At 43.7% G+C, this 20,393-nt stretch overlaps 2 protein-coding genes across 2 annotated transcripts; one reads left to right on the forward strand and one right to left on the reverse strand.

The window, feature by feature from the left end:
- Nucleotides 1–809: 809 nt before the first annotated feature.
- Nucleotides 810–14,675, forward strand: rassf8a (Ras association domain family member 8a). The gene is made up of 6 exons (XM_030095320.1): nucleotides 810–1,178; nucleotides 6,334–6,531; nucleotides 8,011–8,810; nucleotides 8,971–9,168; nucleotides 9,746–9,890; nucleotides 12,624–14,675. The coding sequence occupies exons 2-6, from the start codon at nucleotides 6,429–6,431 to the stop codon at nucleotides 12,743–12,745; spliced, it is 1,368 nt and encodes a 455-aa protein (XP_029951180.1). The 5' UTR covers nucleotides 810–1,178; nucleotides 6,334–6,428; the 3' UTR covers nucleotides 12,746–14,675.
- Nucleotides 14,676–15,793: 1,118 nt separating this feature from the next.
- On the reverse strand, nucleotides 15,794–19,921 carry bhlhe41 (basic helix-loop-helix family, member e41). Its single transcript, XM_030096493.1, has 5 exons — nucleotides 19,346–19,921; nucleotides 19,181–19,247; nucleotides 18,948–19,055; nucleotides 18,711–18,822; nucleotides 15,794–18,460 (listed from the first exon to the last, which is right to left on the reverse strand). Exons 1-5 carry the CDS (start codon nucleotides 19,405–19,407, stop codon nucleotides 17,514–17,516), a joined length of 1,296 nt encoding a protein of 431 aa, XP_029952353.1. The 5' UTR covers nucleotides 19,408–19,921; the 3' UTR covers nucleotides 15,794–17,513.
- Between the last annotated feature and the right edge of the window lie 472 nt (nucleotides 19,922–20,393).

The following is a 20,393-nucleotide window of genomic DNA, read 5'->3' on the forward strand; positions in this document are numbered from 1 at the left end:
GATCAGATCAGCAGAGTATGGGTATCTTACAAAAAAACTCACCCTGACTGACATATTGATATATTGAATCAAACAAGCAATTATAAGTCATGTCAAATACATAAGTATTTTTAAATTCTTATTTTCAGGCAAGAACATACCTTTGACATTTCAACAATGTTCTTCTATTTTCAACAGAAATAAATTCTCCTTCAACACATTTCACAATGTCTGCTTGCCGAATATGGACTTCTTTTTGATCTTTACACTCACTCTCTCACCCTCTCCAGCCAGTTGGGGAAGCAGTCATAATAATTCTAACACATGTACAGCAAAATGTGGTCTCTGTGTTTTAATCCATCCTATGGCAAGCAGGGAGCAGCTCCTAATGCAGTTGGGGGTCAAGGGTCTTGTTCAGGGACCTACAATTGGTTACTTGTCAGCTGTGGGATTCAAACCTGCAAACCTCTAATCAGATGAAGTTTGTCTGCACAATTAGAAAAGTGCTTTTTAAAAAAAAAGTTTCAAAAAACATTAAAATAAAACACAAAATAAGCAGAAACAAAGGAAAGAGTTGTGTTTTTTGTGGAAAAATATTTTCTATTTTAAAACATGGATCTACAATTAAATACAATCAAACTCTGAGTCACGAGTGTGGTCCAGGCTGCTTTCCTCAGCCATAACCAGGCCTTTTACATGTTTCTAGAAGAAGACGTGCGTTTATTTTGCTCTCTCTCGGACTCCTGAAGAGTAAAAGTTGCAGCGTCCCCCGCTGCCCTGTGAGTGTGTTGCAGCTTTAAAGAGTCCACAATGCCTTGCGGTGTCCCAGTTCCAGAGCCATGTATTTACCAGAGGAGTCCTGACACAGAGGAGAGCAGAGGGGCTCTTTTTCCGCAGCTCGCCGCTCGAACCGCAGAAAGGCGAGCTTTCTACACACAAAGTTTCCGATGGCGGGTTGTATCGTCTGCTCTCTGCCCTCCCTTCATTAACGCAGATGCGTCGGTAGCCTTCTTCCTCTTCTTCTTCTTTTTTTACTCTATTAGCGAAACGTGACTTTGTCGCAGTTGGTTGGAAGTGATTTACTGGGCAATGCTGAAGAAGGACACATTTTGCGGAATCCGTGCCTCTACCTGTGTTTTCCTGCCGAACTTCAATCCGGATAAAGAGTCTGAGATCTGAATCCGCTTCGTTCCGAGCAGGTAATTAAAAAAAAAAAAAAAAAACCTTTTTTAACACCGCCGATCAGAGCTGCTCGTAGTTGTGAGGCTGAGATAACGGAAACATTTCTGTAGTGGGAGAAGAGTTGGTCGACTCTGTCAGCAAAACCACGGCTCTTTATCGCCATTTCTCGTCCTGCTCGACGTCGACAAGGAGCTGGAGCTGCTTCGTAAGGTCCTTCGTGTTTGCTGTCTCTGGATGTCTTCAGCCTCTGCGTGTCTTTGTCATGTTTCTGCTGATCTTACAGGGGATGTCAGTCAGTCGCTCCAGACTTCTCCATGTTGCAGCACTTCTCTGATCTCTGCAGGATACTTGCCTTAGATTTGCACAGCTCACCAGATGCTCCATCGTCTGCTAATGCTTTAAGTTCCCATGTCGTCCAAAGTCTCTGTGCATCTCTCCCTACAAAAGAGATAAATATAGAAATAATGTATCTCCATTCTATTTAAAGCTCTGGTTCTATTTTACCAAATCAGATCACTTGTAGAGTTCCTGCACTCATGCATGGTGTTTCTCTCCTGAGATTTACAGGTTTGCTCTGAAATAGTTGTGTAATTTGGTGCTTTTACATTGCATTCAAATCAAAACAGCATGAAGACCAGGCTGAAAACAACCACCTACAGACTGGAAGAAAAACTTGCCTTTTTTTTCCCCCTGCCTTTGACTGCCATCCCAGCTGCTCCTGTAAAATCCATTTTAGTCCTGAAAGTGCTCATGAGCAAGAGTGTGATTCAACACCAGATGATGTTTTACCAACCACAGTAATATGGCGAGAGAGGACTTGGCTTGGAGGCCCCCGGTTGCCCTGCTGCAGGAGCTCTGCTGGCTCTTCCAAGCTGGCTCGTGCACGGCCAATATGGCAAGGGAACAAAGGCGGCATTATTGCTGGATGAACGTGCCGTCCAGATGTTCCAGATTCTGCCAGCGCTGACCTCCCAAATGGGGGAGGTTGCTTCAGAGGCTAATAGTTTAATATCAAGCAGACAGAGGGAGAAGGCGGTCTAGAGCCAGGGTTGGGGCCACTGGAGCTGTGGACGTTGTTCGTGCCGTGACTGGAAACAAGGTTCAAAGTGGAGTTAAAGTGGAAACAAAAACTCATTAAGTGTTGGAGAATGTTCCTTTCTCTATTTTTAAGTTAAAAAAAAAAGTTTGAAACATTTGTATTCATTGTGTTTGATTCTGGAAACTTGACTTTTACACTTGTTGGTTGTTTACAGGCCAAAGAACTCTGATTCAACACTTAACCATTTTTGTGGAAATGACTTTCTGCCCCATTTCCTGTGTGACTCTACAGACAGTCACGTGCAGCAATGATTCAGTTTATGATGTCCACCTAAGGTATGTACCTTTGTGTGCATCACAATACAAGATTTTAGCCTTATCCACGCTATTATTTACGCAGATACCACTACCTGTAGCTCTAGAAAGATCCGGGCAGTGTTTAAAACGTAGATTAAAAAAAAACTCATGGAAGGAATTGAAAACCTTGTAAAGCTTTTTTTTTATTCTAAATGAAATGTAAACAACTCTTCAGATGATGAAAGTGAAACATTTTAGCATTTTGAAAATGTTAGGAACATTGAATTTGACATAAAGAGCACATTTTATAAAAGTAGGTAGAGTTAAAAGGCTGGAGAACTAAGTGAAACTAATAAAACCACAGCTGGACGAACGTTTTGCAACCACAGAGCAAGAAGTTTTTAGCATCCCTGTGAGAAAAAGAGCATTTTAGAGATGCAGAATATTTTTCGTGAAAACTGCAAGTAATTTCTACATATTTTTTTTCATATTGGCCAACTTTTCTAGACTGTGGGACAAAGCAGGTCTTTGACAGTATAAATGTGTCGGAGCCAATACAGTTGTGATGAATCCTTGGTTTCCAAAGGAAGTGACTGCCTTAGGAAACACTGGTTCACCTGTTATGATTGCTATTTTTCTTGAAATATCAACCCAAGGCTTCCACATTGCATCCAGTCGCAACCTTTTTGATATTCTAGTGGTACTCAGGAGTCTCACTGCGTGGATGTTGCATGTTGCGGAGCCACCAAGATCACTGAGCAGAGGGACCCATAGCTGTTCTTATCTCTGAGTCATGGCCCGTTGCTTTCTCACAGCCCAGGAATGCATGTTTTCAGTTTCCGTGCTCCAGGATCAAGGCCTGTCCCTGGTCTTCACCGTGCCCCGTTGTGTTTACATTTGCAGAGGGCATTGTATATACACTAGGCTGGCAGTCCATTCATGAGAAACTTTTTTCTCATTGCAACTGCCTTTAATCTGAGTGATTTTATCCCAATCTTGCATTGGTAACACACTCTTGCCTCTTTCAAGTGATTCAGACCCAGGAAGTGTGCTTTATTTGTAGTGCTTGATGACTATCAGAAATGACTGAAATAAGAGGGTAAAAGCTATTTTTCCAGCTTGTCCTGACCCAGTCTCCACCAGCGCCTCCGCCATAAACCAGCCTCTGTCTCAGACTGCTCACGGAGATCCATTTCACAACAGATCTGTGACCAATTACAGCAGAGTATAAATTGCTAGTAATTACATGCTACTCTGCAGGGTGTGCAATTTGAATTAAAGTTTGGTAAGCAGTGGGCAAAAGGGTTTAAACAGTGGAAAAGACTGCTGTCGCTCCACTGTAAGCAGCATCCTGTTGTGATTAATTACCAGCAGCGTGGGAGAGTTTTGCATGATGGAAATATTGCATTATAAATTAGTTTTAATTTAGTTTTTGATGTATGGTCTCAGAGCATAACGGTAGCTGAGCTTCTCTCTCAGTAAAACGGCTGCAGTGTTTTTCTCCTTGTTCGGGAGCAGTCGGCATATTTGGACGAGAGACTTGTTTTTATCTGTTCATGTAGGTGGTACATGTGAAACTTTAGTGGTTTTCTGAGGGATCATTTGTATCAGCATGGTTCAGTTGCAGCCCTACAGGCGTTTCTTTGAATCAAGCTCACTCATGGGTTTTTTTTTTTTTTTTTTTTACATAATGAATGCCAGTTTTGTTTTTCTCAAAAATCCTCTTGTTTGCTCTCTATTTCTTATACTTGCGCTAGTCTGAGATGCTTCATCCACAAGACACAGCGTCACGTTTCCCCTCATATTAGGAGACGCTTGTACAGTATTCCTGCGTGATGGATGTTACTGAAGTGCATTGGTCGTGTTGAAACACCCACACGAGCATATGGTGGCGTGTTTACACCAGAAGCCAGTCGAAATCCTTTTCCCTGCCAGCTCGGTTTGCTCGTGTGGGTCTGGAGAATTGTCATCATCGGCCGGGCCGGCAGACTGCTCAGAGCGGCTCACACACCTCGCTGCTCAGAGAAAGCGTACATCTTGAGTCAATGTTGCTCAGCCAATAAAAGACTGAGGCAAATGTGAGCGGGAGCTAAACTCGTCCGGTTTTCGGATTTTTGCTGCCGTTGATCATCCCTCTCTTCGCCGTCTCGTGAAATGCTCCTCTGGCAGCGAACGGGCCGCACAAATGAGGAGGCGGGCATCTCCCCAGGCCGTGGCTTTGACCGGTCGGGGGAATGGAGCCTGCTGAGCTCAGGATGGCACTCTGCCCCCCGCTGCTGCGTCTCTATCTTCAGTTAGGTTTTCTGGGTTAATGTTAATGATTACAAATGCTACCAATCGGGACCAAAGGGAATGGCGTTTGTAAATGTCTTCTTGAGCCACCAAATCACCCTGGAACTGCTTTTACTGCCGAGCATTCCGCGCAGTGGTCTTCATAAATCCCTCAGACTCAGATGCCATTAAGTTTTAAAAGAATTGCTACAGTTTTCCCCTTTCCTCACAGCCAAGCACCTTCCCTCCGGCCAGTCCGCTGTGCCTGCTTTGCATCATGAAGTGCTCAGTTTCCACATCCCTCGGGAAAAAGGGGTTAAATAAAATGGTGACAGTGTTGTGGGTCACTGCAGAAAAATCTGTCCGCCTGTGCGTGTCACTGTTTTTCTATTCCTCTCCATCCTCCGGCCCTTTAACGCCATTTAAGGGCAGTCTGCAGGAAGGACAAAAGCGCTTTCTAGCCAACTGTGAATATGCCGAGAATAGGGTGGTCGGACCTGCCGACACAGGTGACGCTTGCGTACGTGGAAATGCACAGACCATGTACACACTCCACGGACAGTGGATAGAAATACCCAAGATTTAGTTTTGATTGTAGGCCAGTAGCACGGTTGACTCAAAAGAAAAAAGTAAATATTCTCTTAATCTCGAAGGGAAATTATCATGAAGGAATGTGCCAACGAAAGAGCCGTGAGGTCACCTGGAAGTTATTCGTGAGCATTTCTTCATTTTTTGATTGCATAACAGCAAGTTGTCTTTGTGTTGTGATGTCTTGACTTTATTTATTAGAGAGTAACTGGAGAAGGATAGGACGGACTGGTGCGGATGACTTTGTGATAGGGAATATGTGGACTCTGGGGGGGGGGGGTGTAATTGATGGGGGGTTGGCGAACAAAAGGACCTTTTGACTGAGTAGTGTAGGTTCAGAGAAGGTTAGACTCACGTGCCGTGATAGAGATCAGCGGAGATGCCGTTCATTCTCGCTGTCCTTGAAGAACATGTTGAAGGTCTTGGTTTTACTGAAGGTGCATTTAATATACTGTTAGTTTACAGCCCGTTTTATTTTAAGCTGCATCTTTACACGGTCACAGGCCATAACGATGCTTAAACGTGTTACAGAGGAGTGAAAATGTGTGTTGCATCAAAAATAAGTCCTCCTCTGCTTCCTGGAATTATAATTCCTTCACTCTTCTCTGCCTCTGTTTAGTTCTTCCTTCTCTGTGTAACCATGTTTTCAGTCTTCCCTGCTTTCGTCTAATTCTCTCTACAAAAGCAGGAACTGGGCTTGGGAATGTCTGCTGGCAGATTTCTTCCTGCCTGCGCCCCCAGCAGACGTGTACCTATTCATGGAGAAGAACAAAACAACAGTGTTGTGGCCAGCTGGTCCTGGCATGCCCCGCTCCATGAGATCATTCTCCCCTGGATTATCCCTTACCTTAAGATATTGTTTAAATAGGCGGTCTGCAAGTTCTGTCATTTGTTTCCTTGCTTTAGGAGCCGTATGACTTTGGCCTTGAGCACATCCTGACTAACTGCTTCCTGTTTTCCTTTGTGTTTCCTCCACAGTGAGTTATCCAGAGCGTCTTCGGCTCTCTTGCTCGCAGCCTTCAATAATGTTGAGGCCAAAACGCCACAATCGACCCCCTTGCTTCTGACCCAACATGGAGCTGAAGGTCTGGGTGGATGGAGTCCAGAGGGTTGTCTGTGGGGTCACCGAGGTCACCACCTGTCAGGAAGTCGTGATCGCTCTGGCCCAGGCCATCGGTAAGTATAGCTTTTGTTACGAAAGCTTCGCAAGCTCGGATGGATGCCACATGAATGTTCCAATCTGAATTTTTGGCCCTACTATCCCAGTACGGTCTTTTAAAAAATATTAACTGATCCAAGTACTTTCCTTTGACCTGCAGAGTCATTTTATGTTGTATGTAGAATTATATAAACTATTTTTTTGAATATTCCTCCTGTTCTGGATGGCCTCTTCCGCAGGCTGTAATAAGACCAGCAAAAATAGCATGTATGAACACTTCACAAATGAACTGCAAAGTGTCACAATCAGTCAATCCGTTGCTCAGCGAGGCTCAGCGGTGACACGAGGAACACGTCAGAGCTCCAGATGTCTGGAGTCAAGCAAACAGTTGTCTCTTCTTGTTTTAAATGACCTTGTACGTTGTCACTTACTTTGCTGTCCTGATCCAGTCGGGTGGATGGCATTACATGCCACAGACGTGAAAGCATTCAGTGTGTTTAGTATATTTTTTTCATTAGTTTTTGATCCCTTGTTGCACCTGCATAATTTGTAGCCCTTTTTTTTAGCTTTGCATGAAATGGTTTTGTCTCCGCAGCCACGGCCTTTAACCAGTTTTAAAACCTTGCAAACCAAAGTATTTTTATTTAAAGTCCTGTTATGCATTTGCCAGCCCACAAGTGTAATCTGGGTTTAAAGTCTCTCCAAAATACCAAGCTGCCATTTGTTCACTGAAGAAAAGTCCTTATGAAGTAAACAAGTGCCTACATGCTAAGCTCCTACTGAGATACAGTGGGTCACAGGCTTCACTGGTACTTTCTTTGGATATAAGCTCCCCTCCTTTTCCCATATGGCTCCTTCAGGAACGGGGGCACTTGAGCATGCTGTATTGACATCACTTCCCACAAAGCAGGAGGGAAGGAGGAGGGAAAGTCTGACTCATTCCTCGTTCTCCTGCCAAACTGAGAAAGCAGTGCTTCTGAGCCCCCTTTTCTCTGCCCTTTTAAAATAGAAACATATACACCCAGTTATGTGATGAGGCGTCTGAATTGATTTGGTGCTTTCGTATTATGCCAGCATTTCTGTCTTTGCATTACTGTGTCTGGGTTTTTCTCTCAAACCGCACAGAGCAATTTGTTATTGCTGCATTGAATCAGAAGCGGTATGGAAGGGCTGCTTGTAGCGCTGAAATAATTGAATAACACTCCTACACTGCAGGTCTGTGCTTCCTATTGTTTGCACTGTAGCATGCGCTGGTCCTGTTTGCTTCACACTTGGGCTTTAACCTTTCTTATAAAGAAGTTTCACACATTATAATTCAGCCAGAAATTCACCCAGTGCTGTGAGAATGTAATCTTTGTCTGTTGTAGGTAAACCGAACTATTTGTAAAGATTTGATCCGAACCGTATTAGATGCTGATTACTTTTTATTTAATTAGAGTGTTTTTGGAAAATTAGTGCTTGAAATGCTCAAGGGTCACGTCTTGTCTTTCCTCCAGGTCGCACGGGGAGGTATACTCTAGTGGAAAAATGGCGGGACACTGAGCGTCACCTTGCCCCTCATGAGAGTCCCGTGGCCTCTCTGAACACCTGGGGCCAGTACGCCGGAGACGTCCAGCTGATCTTGCATCGCACGGGCCCCTCACTGACAGAGCGACCCCCCTCAGAAGGCCCCCCGCTCAGGGGGCCCGAACGGGGGCTGCACCGGCAAAGCCTCCCTCCCCTCGCAAAGCTTCGCCACCCCAACGATCGCTCGCTCCGCCGCCGCGAGCCCCGCCGCAAGTCTCTCACATTCACTGGTGCACCCAGAAGCCTTAGGGAGATACTGAGCGGCGGCCGAATCGGGGAGGCCGAGGCCAAACGGAGACTCCTCCTCGGAAATGGCGGTAATAATCACCACGCGGGGCACGCCATGGGGGCCGTATCGCCCGGCCTCTGGGCCTGTCGCATGGAGGACCTGGTACGACTGGTGGGTCTCCAGAGAGAGACCCTGAACGTGCTGGAGAAGAAGCTGGAGGCCTACGAGGCGGAGCTCCAAGCCTGGGCCGACGGACGCGCGGGGCGAGGCGGAGGATGCGGCGGCGACCCGGGCCGAGGCGGGAGCTTGATCGAGGAGATCCTGAGGCTCGAGACTCACCTGAGGAAGAACGAGGTGGAGATGGAGGAGGAAGAGTTTTGGGCCACAGAGCTGCAAATTGAACTTGAGAGCGAGAGGCAGCTGGAGGAGAGGCTGCAGGAGCTGCGTGGGCGTCTGCAGAGCTGCGAACTGGAAATTGAGGAGAAGCTGGCAGTGGTGCAGGTGAGCTATCAGTGGGAGATCGTCATGATTTTAGAAAATAAGAAAGGTGTTGCTGATCCTGTTTGAAGTTTAACAGTCTCTCCAGTGATGCTTATATAGCATAGTGGGTGTTTTGTTCTTTTCTCTCAAAAGTTTTGTTGCTGTTGTTGTGTTTCGTCAGGGTGTGGAGGCAGGCCTGGAGGAGGAGAAGCTGCAGAGAGAGCGGCAGGAGACTCAGTGGGTCAGCGAGGCCGAGGCTCGGGCTCAGGTTCTCAGGGTCAAAGCAGAACTGAAGGCTCAGGAGAGACAGGCTGTCCAGCTGGAGAGCAGCTGCAGGGCTGTGGACAGGTCGCTTGGACAGAGCGGCAAGAAACTGCAGGTGCGATGTATGCATGGATATTTTTATCTGTATTGTTTTTTTTTGTTTTTTTTTTTAACAAAAAGATGCTGCTCTGTGATGTAGTAATAATGAAGACCAGCCGTCAGCAAGAATGCATTTAACCATCTGTCCACCTGACTCACTCCCGCTGTGATGCTGGCCAGTTTGGCAAAATCTCTGGAGCTTCCTTTTAAACATCCACGTCTGTTCACAGCTCTTGCCTTGGAATCGGCTTCAGAAAATGAAAAAAGAAGTACCATTCTTAAATACAAACTGGTTTTTGTCGATGAATGAATCCTTGAACGCGTTGGAGTGTAAAAATAATCCACAATTAAATTCATAAATTCCTGTAATTCATATATTTTTATTCAATTGTTTGAATTAATGTTGTGCAGCTCTAGTTATTAGACATCTCAACTGAGCATTCATGAGAAGTCCTGTTGATGGCTGCACCATTACATAATGAAGAACAGGGTTGTGAAATATCTGCACGTGGGCGTCGGTCAGTTTTCTGGCTGCTGCCGATGCTTCACTGTCCTCCTGAAGAATCATTTCTCTCTGTGCTGTTTTATTGAAGGACATGCAGCATGAGCTGGAGCAGCTCACCAAAGAGCTGAGGCAGGTCAACCTGCAGCAGTTCATCAAGCAGACCGGTACCAAGGTCACGGTGCTGCCGGCCGAACCCTCCGAGGATGAGAGCAGCCACAATAATCATGGCATAGGTAACAATCTTTTATTTTCTGTGCACAATAGGTGAATTTTTATCATGTTTTTCACGCAATATTTGTGAGCTAGATGGAGCCAAGGGAACAGAGCACATTTTGTGTAACGTATACTGAGGCCTCTGCTGGCGGCTTGCTGTATTGATAATACTCATGATGATTCTAACAAACTTAAAAATGATAGTTTTTTTTTTTTTATGCGTAGATATGGGAATAGTAAAAGCAGTTTTTTTCATATTATTTTTTAAAGTTATCTTTTATTTAAAAAGGTGATTTCCATTGAGAGCAACACTAAGTTACAGTTACATCTAAAAAAAACAAAAATATAAAAAAAAAAACACACTAAAAAAACCCACACTAATTAAAATATCTAATATCTATATAATGTCTCAAATGCAATTCGAACAAATTGGATTCTATTGCAAGAAAAACTACATTGCAAATGAAAGCTTATATGTTGAGAACAAAATATGGAATAAAATTTAGTATGACATTCTCTTTAGGAAAAAAAATGATTAAAATGGTTTAAAATAAGAAATGAATTCTGTGTGAACCTTATCTCTTCAGGCAGAGCCTGGCAGCAGGAGCTAGGTCACCTTTACACTCCGTTTTCAGACTTAAGAAGCAGGACGGAGCCATCAGAGGATCTAAGAGGGCTCATACGGGGTCAGAGTTCCTGCTGTGCATGGAGGAGGGAGGAAACTCCATTAGCTTTAAAAATGATCTTTAACTGAATGGAATCCTAAAATTAATTCTACAGTGTCAAGTCGTTTTGGTCGATTCAGTCAATGATGTTCTGAACTAGTTTGACTGGAGATGAGAGTTAATGGCAAATCAAAGTGGAGCCTCCATGAGAACAATTTCTGTTCATCGGTTATCAATCACATTAATGAATTTAGCTCATTTCCATTAATGTGCAGAGAGTCGTCGTTGTTTACTGGAGTCATTCTGCTCCATCAAGGCGCTTATTTGTCTCGTCTTGACAGCCTGCTGGGAGAAAATGACTCACCTCTGGTTTCAAGATGGAGAAAATGAGTGGGGGGGGTAGTTAAAAGTCCGGATTCAGTTCTTGCCTCCTTCAGCGGCGGGTATAATCACCATGCTAACAGTTGCCTGGATACAGACTGACCCGGTGTCATTGATTCACCCTACTTCCTTTGTTGATCCCTCGCTCCTTCAATCACGCCGTCCTCCTGTCACAAGCTCAGCAGTTTTTGTGTTCGGCTCACCGGACCAGAGCTCTGTCATCCTGCGGAAAACCGGCAGAGGAGATGACACTTCCACCCCGGAGCAGTAACTCTGTGAATGTAAAAAGCAATGTAAACACAGCCGTAGCCCACAGTCAGCGACGGGAGCAAATGCTTTATAAATGAGCACATTATTGCAACAGCAGCATAAATGCTAGCTGAAGCTGTCTTAACGGTCGCTCTTCAACCATACTTGTGTTTCCTGGAGGACGGGGCGGCTTTTTAATGCTTAACTCGGGCTTCCTGAGAGCAACATGAAAGATGGCCTGTCTGTTATATTAACATTAGTCTGTACCCAGTGTTCCCGTGATGCTTCAGCAGAGTTACGTAAACGCCGGATAATCTCAGCCGAGTTCTTGCCGCTTCTTGTCATCTGTTCATTTATCTTATTAATCTTTTTAAAAAAAACTGCAAATATTTCAATTATGTGTTTTTCCAAATAACTGCTGCAGCTTCAGCTGAGCTTAATGGGTGAGTCACTCGTTTCCTCAGGGATCGATAAAATGTTTATCTATCGATCCATATAGTCATTAGACTCACCCACACATGAGCTGGAGGCTCGGCTGATGTGTCACACTAACTCGACAATAGTGTCACCAGCTATGTGCGTGATGTTTGGGAATCCTGATTGAATACAGTTCATATTGCAGGAGCTACTTTCTTGGGGTTAACGGTAAGATAAGTGTACAGCTCTTATCTGTAATCAGAATACATGCCTTTATGTTAATTTCCATCTACATGAACTAGAAGTTTTCACATTGCAAATATGAGCATTTTCTTATTAATATCTCAGCAGATGTGTTTGTTGCAGCATGACGTGCTTTATTATCAGATCATTTAGCTCATTGGGCCTCTTAATTACATTTCATGGTCTTGGGTCTCAATAATGGAAAGTAATAATGATGATCTTCTGGTAACCTTCCAGTAGATGTGTGAACATCAGCACAAGCTTTAGAGGCTGAACATAAAATTCACTTCTCTGGTTGCCTGTACGGCTTCGAGGCGCCCCCTGGTGAACATAGAGTGGAAATGCATGACTATACAAACCAATTGTTTTCATTAATATCATTCAAACGGTGGAATTTTTCTTTTTTTTTTAAAACTACAGATTACGTGGTTACTTTATTATTTTGGTTTTACCTCGTAAATAATCAAATTAAAAATCGTTTCTCCTCAAACTGTGGAAATATGTTCCAGATTTTCTGTTTTTGATCATTGAAATTATTAAATAATTGTTGCAATGATAATTAGAGGGGCATTTTTAGGTGTTTTGAGACGGTCTGAAAACTTCAAATGTATTATTTGGATGTCGAGTACAATTTAAAAAAACCACATTAATTTAATAAAAGGCTAACAGTTCATCAAAACAAAATAAAATACTAAAAGCATTTCTTTCAGCAACTTCTGTTTTTCATTCTCTGTGATGTTTATGTTGATAATAAAATACCCTGTAATTTAGATATTATATGTAATTTTTTCCCCCCAGATCTGGTTCCTCTGACAGGCTCTCTGAAGCGCCCTGTGTCGTCCCACCAGAAGTCCGGTCACCTGCGGGTCCTGCAGAGCCCTCTGAGCTCTGCCCTGAACCCGGAGGGGATCTACGTGTGAAACTCTTCACTGTCAGGAGCCCAAGAGTTTCTCACCAGAGCTGATTTTTCAAGCCTCTTATCTTAGTACAGGATGCCTCTGTAGCACACTACTATGCACTGTTTTGTTTTTTTCGAGTTACTCAAAGTCGACATTTAAGTGTAAAGAAACAATCTTTGAGGGGAGCCATGGAGATCTCGGTGTAAATGAAGGATGGTTTTAAAGCTAAAAACGAACCACCGAGCTAAATCATCAGGCTTCTGTGGACCTACTTTATAAACATATCCACTTAATGTACTTTTATTATCACTTTAGTAACTGCTGAATGGTTTGTATTATTTCCTCCCCAGCATCGTGATTTAAAACTATTTGCCTTTTGAACAGTATTCCTGACAACCTTGGTATGTGAATCTATGAACTGTATCTCTGAAGCGACGTGTATTTCCTCCAGCGTTACGGCTGGCTCTTATGTACGTGAAGGATCCACTTGTGTTTGCAGTAAAACCGTGAATAATCTTATCATTTTGAATAGTGGAAATTATACATCTGCTCTGCCTGTTGAAGTTGAAACTATGCACAAATGGTTTGAAGTTTTGTTACTGAAGAATGTTACTGTCTATACTACCAAAACTATGGCTTACTGTAAATACATTTTCTTACTTTTCAGCTTTATTTAGTGAATTAGTCTATTTTATTACAAAGCGGTGCATATATATACATATACGAAGATGCAGTCCTTCATTCCTGCAGTGATGCCTGCAAAATGAAACAGTGTTAATTATCCTCTTAAGCTGTTTTGTTTTTGTTTTTTTCATTTTTGTTTTTTCTTTGTGATAATAATCTATTTTTGCCAAATGCATTATGCTTGTTTTTTTTTTTCCTTAAAGATCAGGTGGCCAAAGATCAGCAGGTCTTGTTGCATGATTGTGTTGTCCATTTATGAATGTGCAGAGCATCTATAATTCAGTAAGTCACTTAGTTGAATCAAAAATTGATGGCATGTAATCGTAGAATAAATAGTTGCAGCTACAGTATTTGAATGTAAGTGAGTGTGTGCGTGCGTGCGTGTGTGGATGTTTGCATGTGAGCATTTGCCGAGTCGGATTAATCGAGATGTCTACGCTGTGATTGAAACGTGCATGCATGTGTCGGTGTGAGTGTGCAGTCTGAATAGCCAAGGTACAGTGCCGTGCAAACGTTTTAAGCAGGTGTGAAAAGCTTCCATGTAAAGATGGTTTGAAGGAATAGAAGTTTGGCTTCATTGTCATTTTACACAGTAGGAAGTGAATGGACAGAGAAACCGCAGTTTGAAAACAGCATTTTTTTTTTTTTTTTTTTTTTTTTAAAGAATTTGTTCACACCTGCCTAAAACATCTGCACAGTCTTGTATGACTGTAGAGTCGCTGCTAATCACATCCAAGTGCCTTATTCCCATTTCCCAGTCGGTGTATTCGAACGATATCCAGTGAAGCTTTAGTATGGACCTTGAAAGACTGACTGTAGCCAGGTTAGATCAAATGTTGGTAGATATTAGTGCTGAAATAAGATGAATGGCAATAGCACAGCAACAAAGCAGAAGCTATAGGTATGTTTTTTTTTTTTTCTGTCAATGTTTTTTACGCATCAATGCAAAGTATATTTTACTGCCTTCTGATTTGCTGTGTTGTTGCCAATATAATACTACGTGCTGTAAATTGTATTGACATTTACTTTGATTCATTTCCTCTCAAGCAACACGATGTATACTGTAGTTCAGATCAGTACTGTCACATAGGTATGGTCACTGTTTACAACTGCATATCTTCTATAGAACTGTAAGATGTCGACTGTAAGTAAACTGTTTTCATGTTTTCTTGCCTTAATATACTGCAAAAGTGATGACAGATGTATGGCTGTAACAGGCTGCTGGTATGACGTGGATTGCATGGTTCAATAAACCATCTGGTTAAAGATTAAACATGTCACACCTGCTGGTTAATGGCGATGTTTAGAGACGCGGAATGTGCGTATTTACACATGAGTATTCATTGTCACTGTAGCTTCGTATTGCTCATTTTTCTTTCTTCTTCCAGCCCTCAGGTTCGGAAAGGTTGATGGATATGAGTACAGAATCCAAACTACAGTTTAGTAATTCAGCTCCTCACCAGTAGATGGAGACATTTGCTCGGTAATGATTCAAGTGTGAACTCTGAAGAGCTGGAAAAGAAACAAGAGAAGTCTTTGTTCCAACAATATACTGAGATGAGATGCTCTCCACTTGTAACATTCAAAACCACATATTTCAGATTGCACCAGATAAAGCAAAAAAAAAGAAAAAAGAATAGTGAAATGTAAAAAAACCAAACAAAAAAAACACTAAATGATGTTTTGTGGCCTTCTTTCATTTAGCAGACACAGAACACTGTTCCCACACCATGAAAGGCACAAACTGGCTGTAATTAGTCTCGTGTGTTGCCAAGGTTACAATAAAACATAAAATGAGCCATTAGAGCAAACACGAGCGTTGTGAGTATCCCTTAAGGATTAAACCGATACTGCAGTCAGCCAGCCAACGGCAACAACAAAGACTGGATTTGATCCTGTTTTAACACTTCTGACAGGCTGGGAGGAGGCCCCCCTTGTTTTTCATCAGCCTTTGCAGACCGAATATAATCTCGCTTCATCGCCCTTTTATCACATGACATGCGTTTAAAGCCTTGGCTTACTGTACATTCCTCTGCTATGACCTGTCAGCTGATTGTACTGTAACAATACATTTCACCCAGTGGACTCACTGTATTGTTCAAAGGTGCTTTCCGTGATTTTGTCCTCAAAAACTTGGGTTTTGTTGCTGCATAACTTCTCCTGTAATCCTTCACTTTTCTCCCCACAACTGGTAGATTAGAAAGGAAATTAAGTCTTCATTCAGCTACATGTGAGATGGCGAAGGCATAAAAAACTGATGCGGAACAAGAAGAAGTCTGCAAGGTTCAGTTTTTGATATTTATTTTACAACTCATCAGCAATAATTTAGAACAGCGTGTAAAGCATTAACGAAATGTGCAACAGTTGCTCAGTTAAATCTTTAAAAAAAAAATCCAAAGACTTCTACAACATTGACAAGGACATGGATACTTCATGGTATCATCACCAAAATCCTATTTACAAACACACATGCCACTTTATAGAACAGTTGATAACAAATTTGAGGCAAAAAAAAAAAAAAAAAACCAGCTGAGGAAAACAACAAAAGCAATGTAATGGATGCAAAAGACAACAGAAATCTTCAATCTACTCAGTCACGTGTGAAACTTAAAAAAGCAGAGCAACACTACACTTGCAGGATTTCATTTTTAAAGAAAAGAGGCCAAGATAAAGTTTCTAAAATGGCAATGGCCCCTTTTTTTCTTTCCCGGTCTTGACAAAAAAAATTTTTGTAAAGCAAGGTTTACATAATGAAAGCCTTTAACACAGAACTGGCTGATGAGCAATGGGCTGCAGGGTTTTCTAATCTGATTATGATTTCCCCCCCTGCAAGAGCAAGAAACAAGCAGTGTTTTGTAAAAATCAAGGGAATGACCTAAACACCACTTTACTGCATGAAATCATCACAAAGCAGCTGTTTTCTCTTCTCTCTGATGAAATGAAATCTCGTTTTTTTTTAATATATATACGTATATATCAAGACAACTCAACACAATAGAAATGTTCAAATAGAACTACAGTGATCGACTTTTCAAAATGATAAGGTGACTGCTGGGGGCCGGGGGAGTAAAAGCAGAAAAAGTGCACTTAACGTCTCAGAGAGTAAAGATCATCCTACATAGAAACTTTTAACAGCTGGGAAAATACAGGTACATTCAATATCAAAGATCTATAAGGTGCTATCCTACAATGTTTCCTGGTGGCCCAGGAGGTCACTGCATCTCTGTGCAGAAGCTGCAGTCTGGGGATGTATGCTATGCTGGTCAGACAAACCCTCACACAAGAAGGATTTTGTCTATTATTTTTTATTATTATTATTATTTTAATAACCTTTATTCCTCACATGAAGAAACGGGTAATGAAAACCAGTAAACCTTTGCAGAGATGAGTTGGAAATCAGACGAAACATCTCCAATTATCACATTACTATTGTGTCAGATTGATAAAATAGCTGATTTTATGTCTTTATTGTAGTATTTTTTTTTCTTTAAAAAAGAAGGAAAGCCTTTCATTCTTTTCAAGAGGGACAACTTCGGCTCAAATGAGCCTGACCCCGTGTAAAGTTGGGGATGAGGTACTGTAGGCGTTACACTTCCAGGAGCGCTTCTTTGATAGGCCCGTTTAGTGCACATTTACATGTTAATGAATCAGGCTATCTTTCGGGTAATAATATTTACAGTCAGAGTCAGCCAAGTTGTTAATAATCTTGGCAGAGGTCAGTTGCAACTTCATACATCCAAAGAGACTCCATGATTGGGATATTGCGCACTATTGTAATACTCAAAGTTTTGGCACCAATGCTGCCATGTCAAAATATTTTCTTTTTCTTTTCTTTTTTTTTTTATCAAAGAGGATTAAAAAAAACTAACTCCAGCGCAGCCCAACACAGCTGCGTGGTGTCAATCATTGTCGATGATCATTCAGATTGTTGAATCTAGCATTAAGTGCAAAAGGCACAAGCCGTCACAACTGCCCCCTGTTTCACCAAGATAAAGAAACTCTCCTGTTGAAAAGAAGCCTAACCTTTAAAAAAAAAAAAAAAAAAAGGAAAAAAGAATATACACAAACTCTTCATCAGAATGCACAGAGAGGTAACACGGAATAATTAGCTCGTCTGACAGGCGGAAAACTGCTCCTGCTGGCTGCTCTGGCTCTCCTGGGACGCGTCGAGCGCGTCCGCCTCCCCGTCGTCGCTCGCGGGACTGTCCTCGCGGTCCTCAGGTGAGCCCGCCTCGGCCTCGTGTGACCCGTCGACGTCTGGAGAGAGGGAGTCCTTGGACTGGGAGGAGGATCCAAAGTGCGCAGACAAGCCGGGGAAAGCGGCGGCTGCAGCGGCGGCCGCCGCCGCCGACGCGTGTGCGGGGTATAGCCAGGGGAACGGGGACGCGAGCGCGGCGGCCGCCGCCGGGTACATGTACTTTTCAATGCTGTTCTTATCGAAAAAAGGCATATAGGACGCTGCGGCCGAGGGGTTGATGAAGTAGAAAGGCATGCAAATCGGTGTCTGCTGTCCCACATTGCTTATTCCCATCAGGGAGTTCATGAACGCCAGGTCGGGTCTGCTGGGGTCCGCGCCCCCCAAGCCGTTCCCGGACCAGCTCATCTTTGGTTTTTTGGCGGCTCGATCGTCCCCAAACTCTTGTTTGATCTTCACCGCCTTGGGTCCCTGCGCATTGGCGCGCTCACATTCTTTCTCTTTGCCGTCGCTCTTTTCAGCCTCGCCCCCGTATCCACTGTCCGTGTCCGTGTCGTTCTCGTTGAGCTCCCCGCCCTGGGTCCTCTGGATGACCGGGACACAGTTGGCCTGGCCGTCGGCTTTCTGTCCGTCCTGCGCGTCGCCAGCGGGGAGCTGGTGCTGGAGCGGCGGCGCGCCGGGCTGGAACTGCGCCAGCACCTTGTGAAGGTGGCCGATGAGCTGCGCGCACCTCTGCTCCCGAGCCGTCCAGTTCTCAAACTGGCTCAGGTACTGCAGGACCTCTTTGGCACAGGCCTGGAAGCCGGTGTGGAAAGCGTCCAGATCCGCGTGGATGGACGATTTCATCGACCGGTCCCCTGCGAGGCAGAGGAGTTTAATGAGGGACAGATTATTATTCTGTGAGGTGCAGCACAGCCACATAATGAGGTGGGAACATGACAGCACAGCGCTCCTGTGTCTGCATACTAAAGTGTCCGGATGTTGTGTTTTATTTTATTTCACAGCTCATCAATTCATGCGAACATGCACCTGCATTTTAATCTTTGTTTAAGTTTGATTAAACTGAAGGAAAAGGAAGAAGTGCTGTTTGTAGTAATATTAACCTACCGTTCTGCAAAGCAATGATCTTCTGGTGCTGCTGCTCGGTCACGGCAGTCAGTGCGTTCAGATGTTTCAGTGTTAACTCCAGGACCACCGCTTTCTCCAGATGTCCGAGTGTCTGTTTGGGGGGGGGGGCAAAAGCTTAGTTTGGCTTTTCTGCTGTCTGTCATACAAACACACTCCTACAGATTACGACAAAAGCAGAGGAAGAAAATAAAAACTTTAGTTGTTTCAAGATCTTACCGACAGCTTGAGATGTTCGGGCAACAAATCCTTCAGCTGTCCAATACATTCGTTGATTCTGTCTCTCCTCTTTTTCTCTATCAACCGGTGGGGCAACTTGTACGCGTCCTGAAAACAGGGCATGAAGATTAAAAGTTGAGACATGCTATAAATTCCGTGCGTTAGATGAACTCAGTTTGAGGTGTTCAAAACAAACTAAGACTCGGTGTGTTATAAATAATATCCGCGCGCACCTTTCCGCCATCCTCTCGCTTGATTCCTCTTTTCGACTTGCACATGTAGAGAGAGGGGTAATCCACCCTGGAGCGAGGAGGGAAAAGTGACTGATTATTCAGCAGGCTGTCGTGACAGTTTATGAAACATAGTTTGACAGAGTTTCTGCCAAAATCGACACTCACCCCAGGAAATCCGCGTGCTCCATGAACTGCCTGTCCTGTAAATGCGGTATTCTTTCATCCATCGCTCGTCTGCTTGTGGTTCTCCTCTCCTCCTGAGCTTCTTCGGGGAATGTTTGTTATTCCACGGCTCGCGCACGGACGGCTGAGGGAGATGATGCGCGGTGCGTGTCCTCCAGTGGAGCTGCGCTTCAGACTGATGTCTATAGTTCCCTGAGCTGCCACTTTGCAAAAGCCGTCGGCTCTGTGGTGAGAGCGCACGCGCGCCTCCGGTTGGGAACAGCTTCCGACTCACGTGTAGGCTGCACCAGCACAAAGTCCGGTAATTAGACCTTGTCTGTTTTATGGCAGCTTTCGCCGCTCCACCTATAGCGATCTAGTCCAAATCATATTGACCTGGTGGCTGAAACGTGATCCAGAGAAACTTGGCAGAGGGAAAGGCGCGCACGCGTGGAGCAGAGACAGAATAATAATCCATACAAGCAGCTGCTGCTTTTGCATCCAACACGGTGATCTTTCAAAACTTCACAGCTCGTGTTGACTGAGTGAGTGAGGCAACTGGCCGACTTGTGATTGGACGGGTTTGCACGACAGGAATTATACTATCTCGCACGAGGGACAGTTTGGACTGCAGCTCACTTGTGACATTTCAAAAGATAGTGTTTTCTTGTCGCTGCTTGGGCCAACAAACTTTTATCTCCTAAGCCAAATAGGAGTAATTCTTTAGATAAAAAGCAGAGGTTACGTGGAGTCTAAACGGGTGCGTGCACGCGTGCAGCCTGACTCTGTATGTTGTTGCAGACCTACTCATGCGTCGTCCTAAGCTGCGTTGTCAGTAACCATGGCACCGGCCCAGCTGTGTGCTCAGACACGTGCACGGTGGTTCTTTATTCATCTCAGCATGGGCTATGGTGTCACACCTTCCTCTCACTGTTCGCTCCTGCAGAAAAAAAAATAGTTTTTGTGAGGATAAAAAAGACGAAGAAGAAGAGACAAAACAAACTGCTACAAACACATTTATAGCAACTTTTTCAAGAGTCGCTTAATTGTG

This window comes from Salarias fasciatus, chromosome 7, assembly GCF_902148845.1.
Source record: "Salarias fasciatus chromosome 7, fSalaFa1.1, whole genome shotgun sequence".
NCBI lineage: Eukaryota > Metazoa > Chordata > Actinopteri > Blenniiformes > Blenniidae > Salarias > Salarias fasciatus.

Excerpts from the sequence above, each read along its gene's own strand:
- rassf8a (XM_030095320.1), top strand. The coding sequence starts at position 6,429 with ATGGAGCTGAAGGTCTGGGTGGATGGAGTCCAGAGGGTTGTCTGTGGG. Across the intron at positions 6,532-8,010 it reads CGCTCTGGCCCAGGCCATCG|GTCGCACGGGGAGGTATACT; the intron begins GTAAGTATAGCT and ends TCTTTCCTCCAG. Across the intron at positions 8,811-8,970 it reads AGAAGCTGGCAGTGGTGCAG|GGTGTGGAGGCAGGCCTGGA; the intron begins GTGAGCTATCAG and ends GTGTTTCGTCAG.
- bhlhe41 (XM_030096493.1), bottom strand. The coding sequence starts at position 19,407 with ATGGATGAAAGAATACCGCATTTACAGGACAGGCAGTTCATGGAGCAC. Across the intron at positions 19,248-19,345 it reads GAGCACGCGGATTTCCTGGG|GGTGGATTACCCCTCTCTCT; the intron begins GTGAGTGTCGAT and ends TCCTCGCTCCAG. Across the intron at positions 18,461-18,710 it reads GATCATTGCTTTGCAGAACG|GGGACCGGTCGATGAAATCG; the intron begins GTAGGTTAATAT and ends TCTGCCTCGCAG.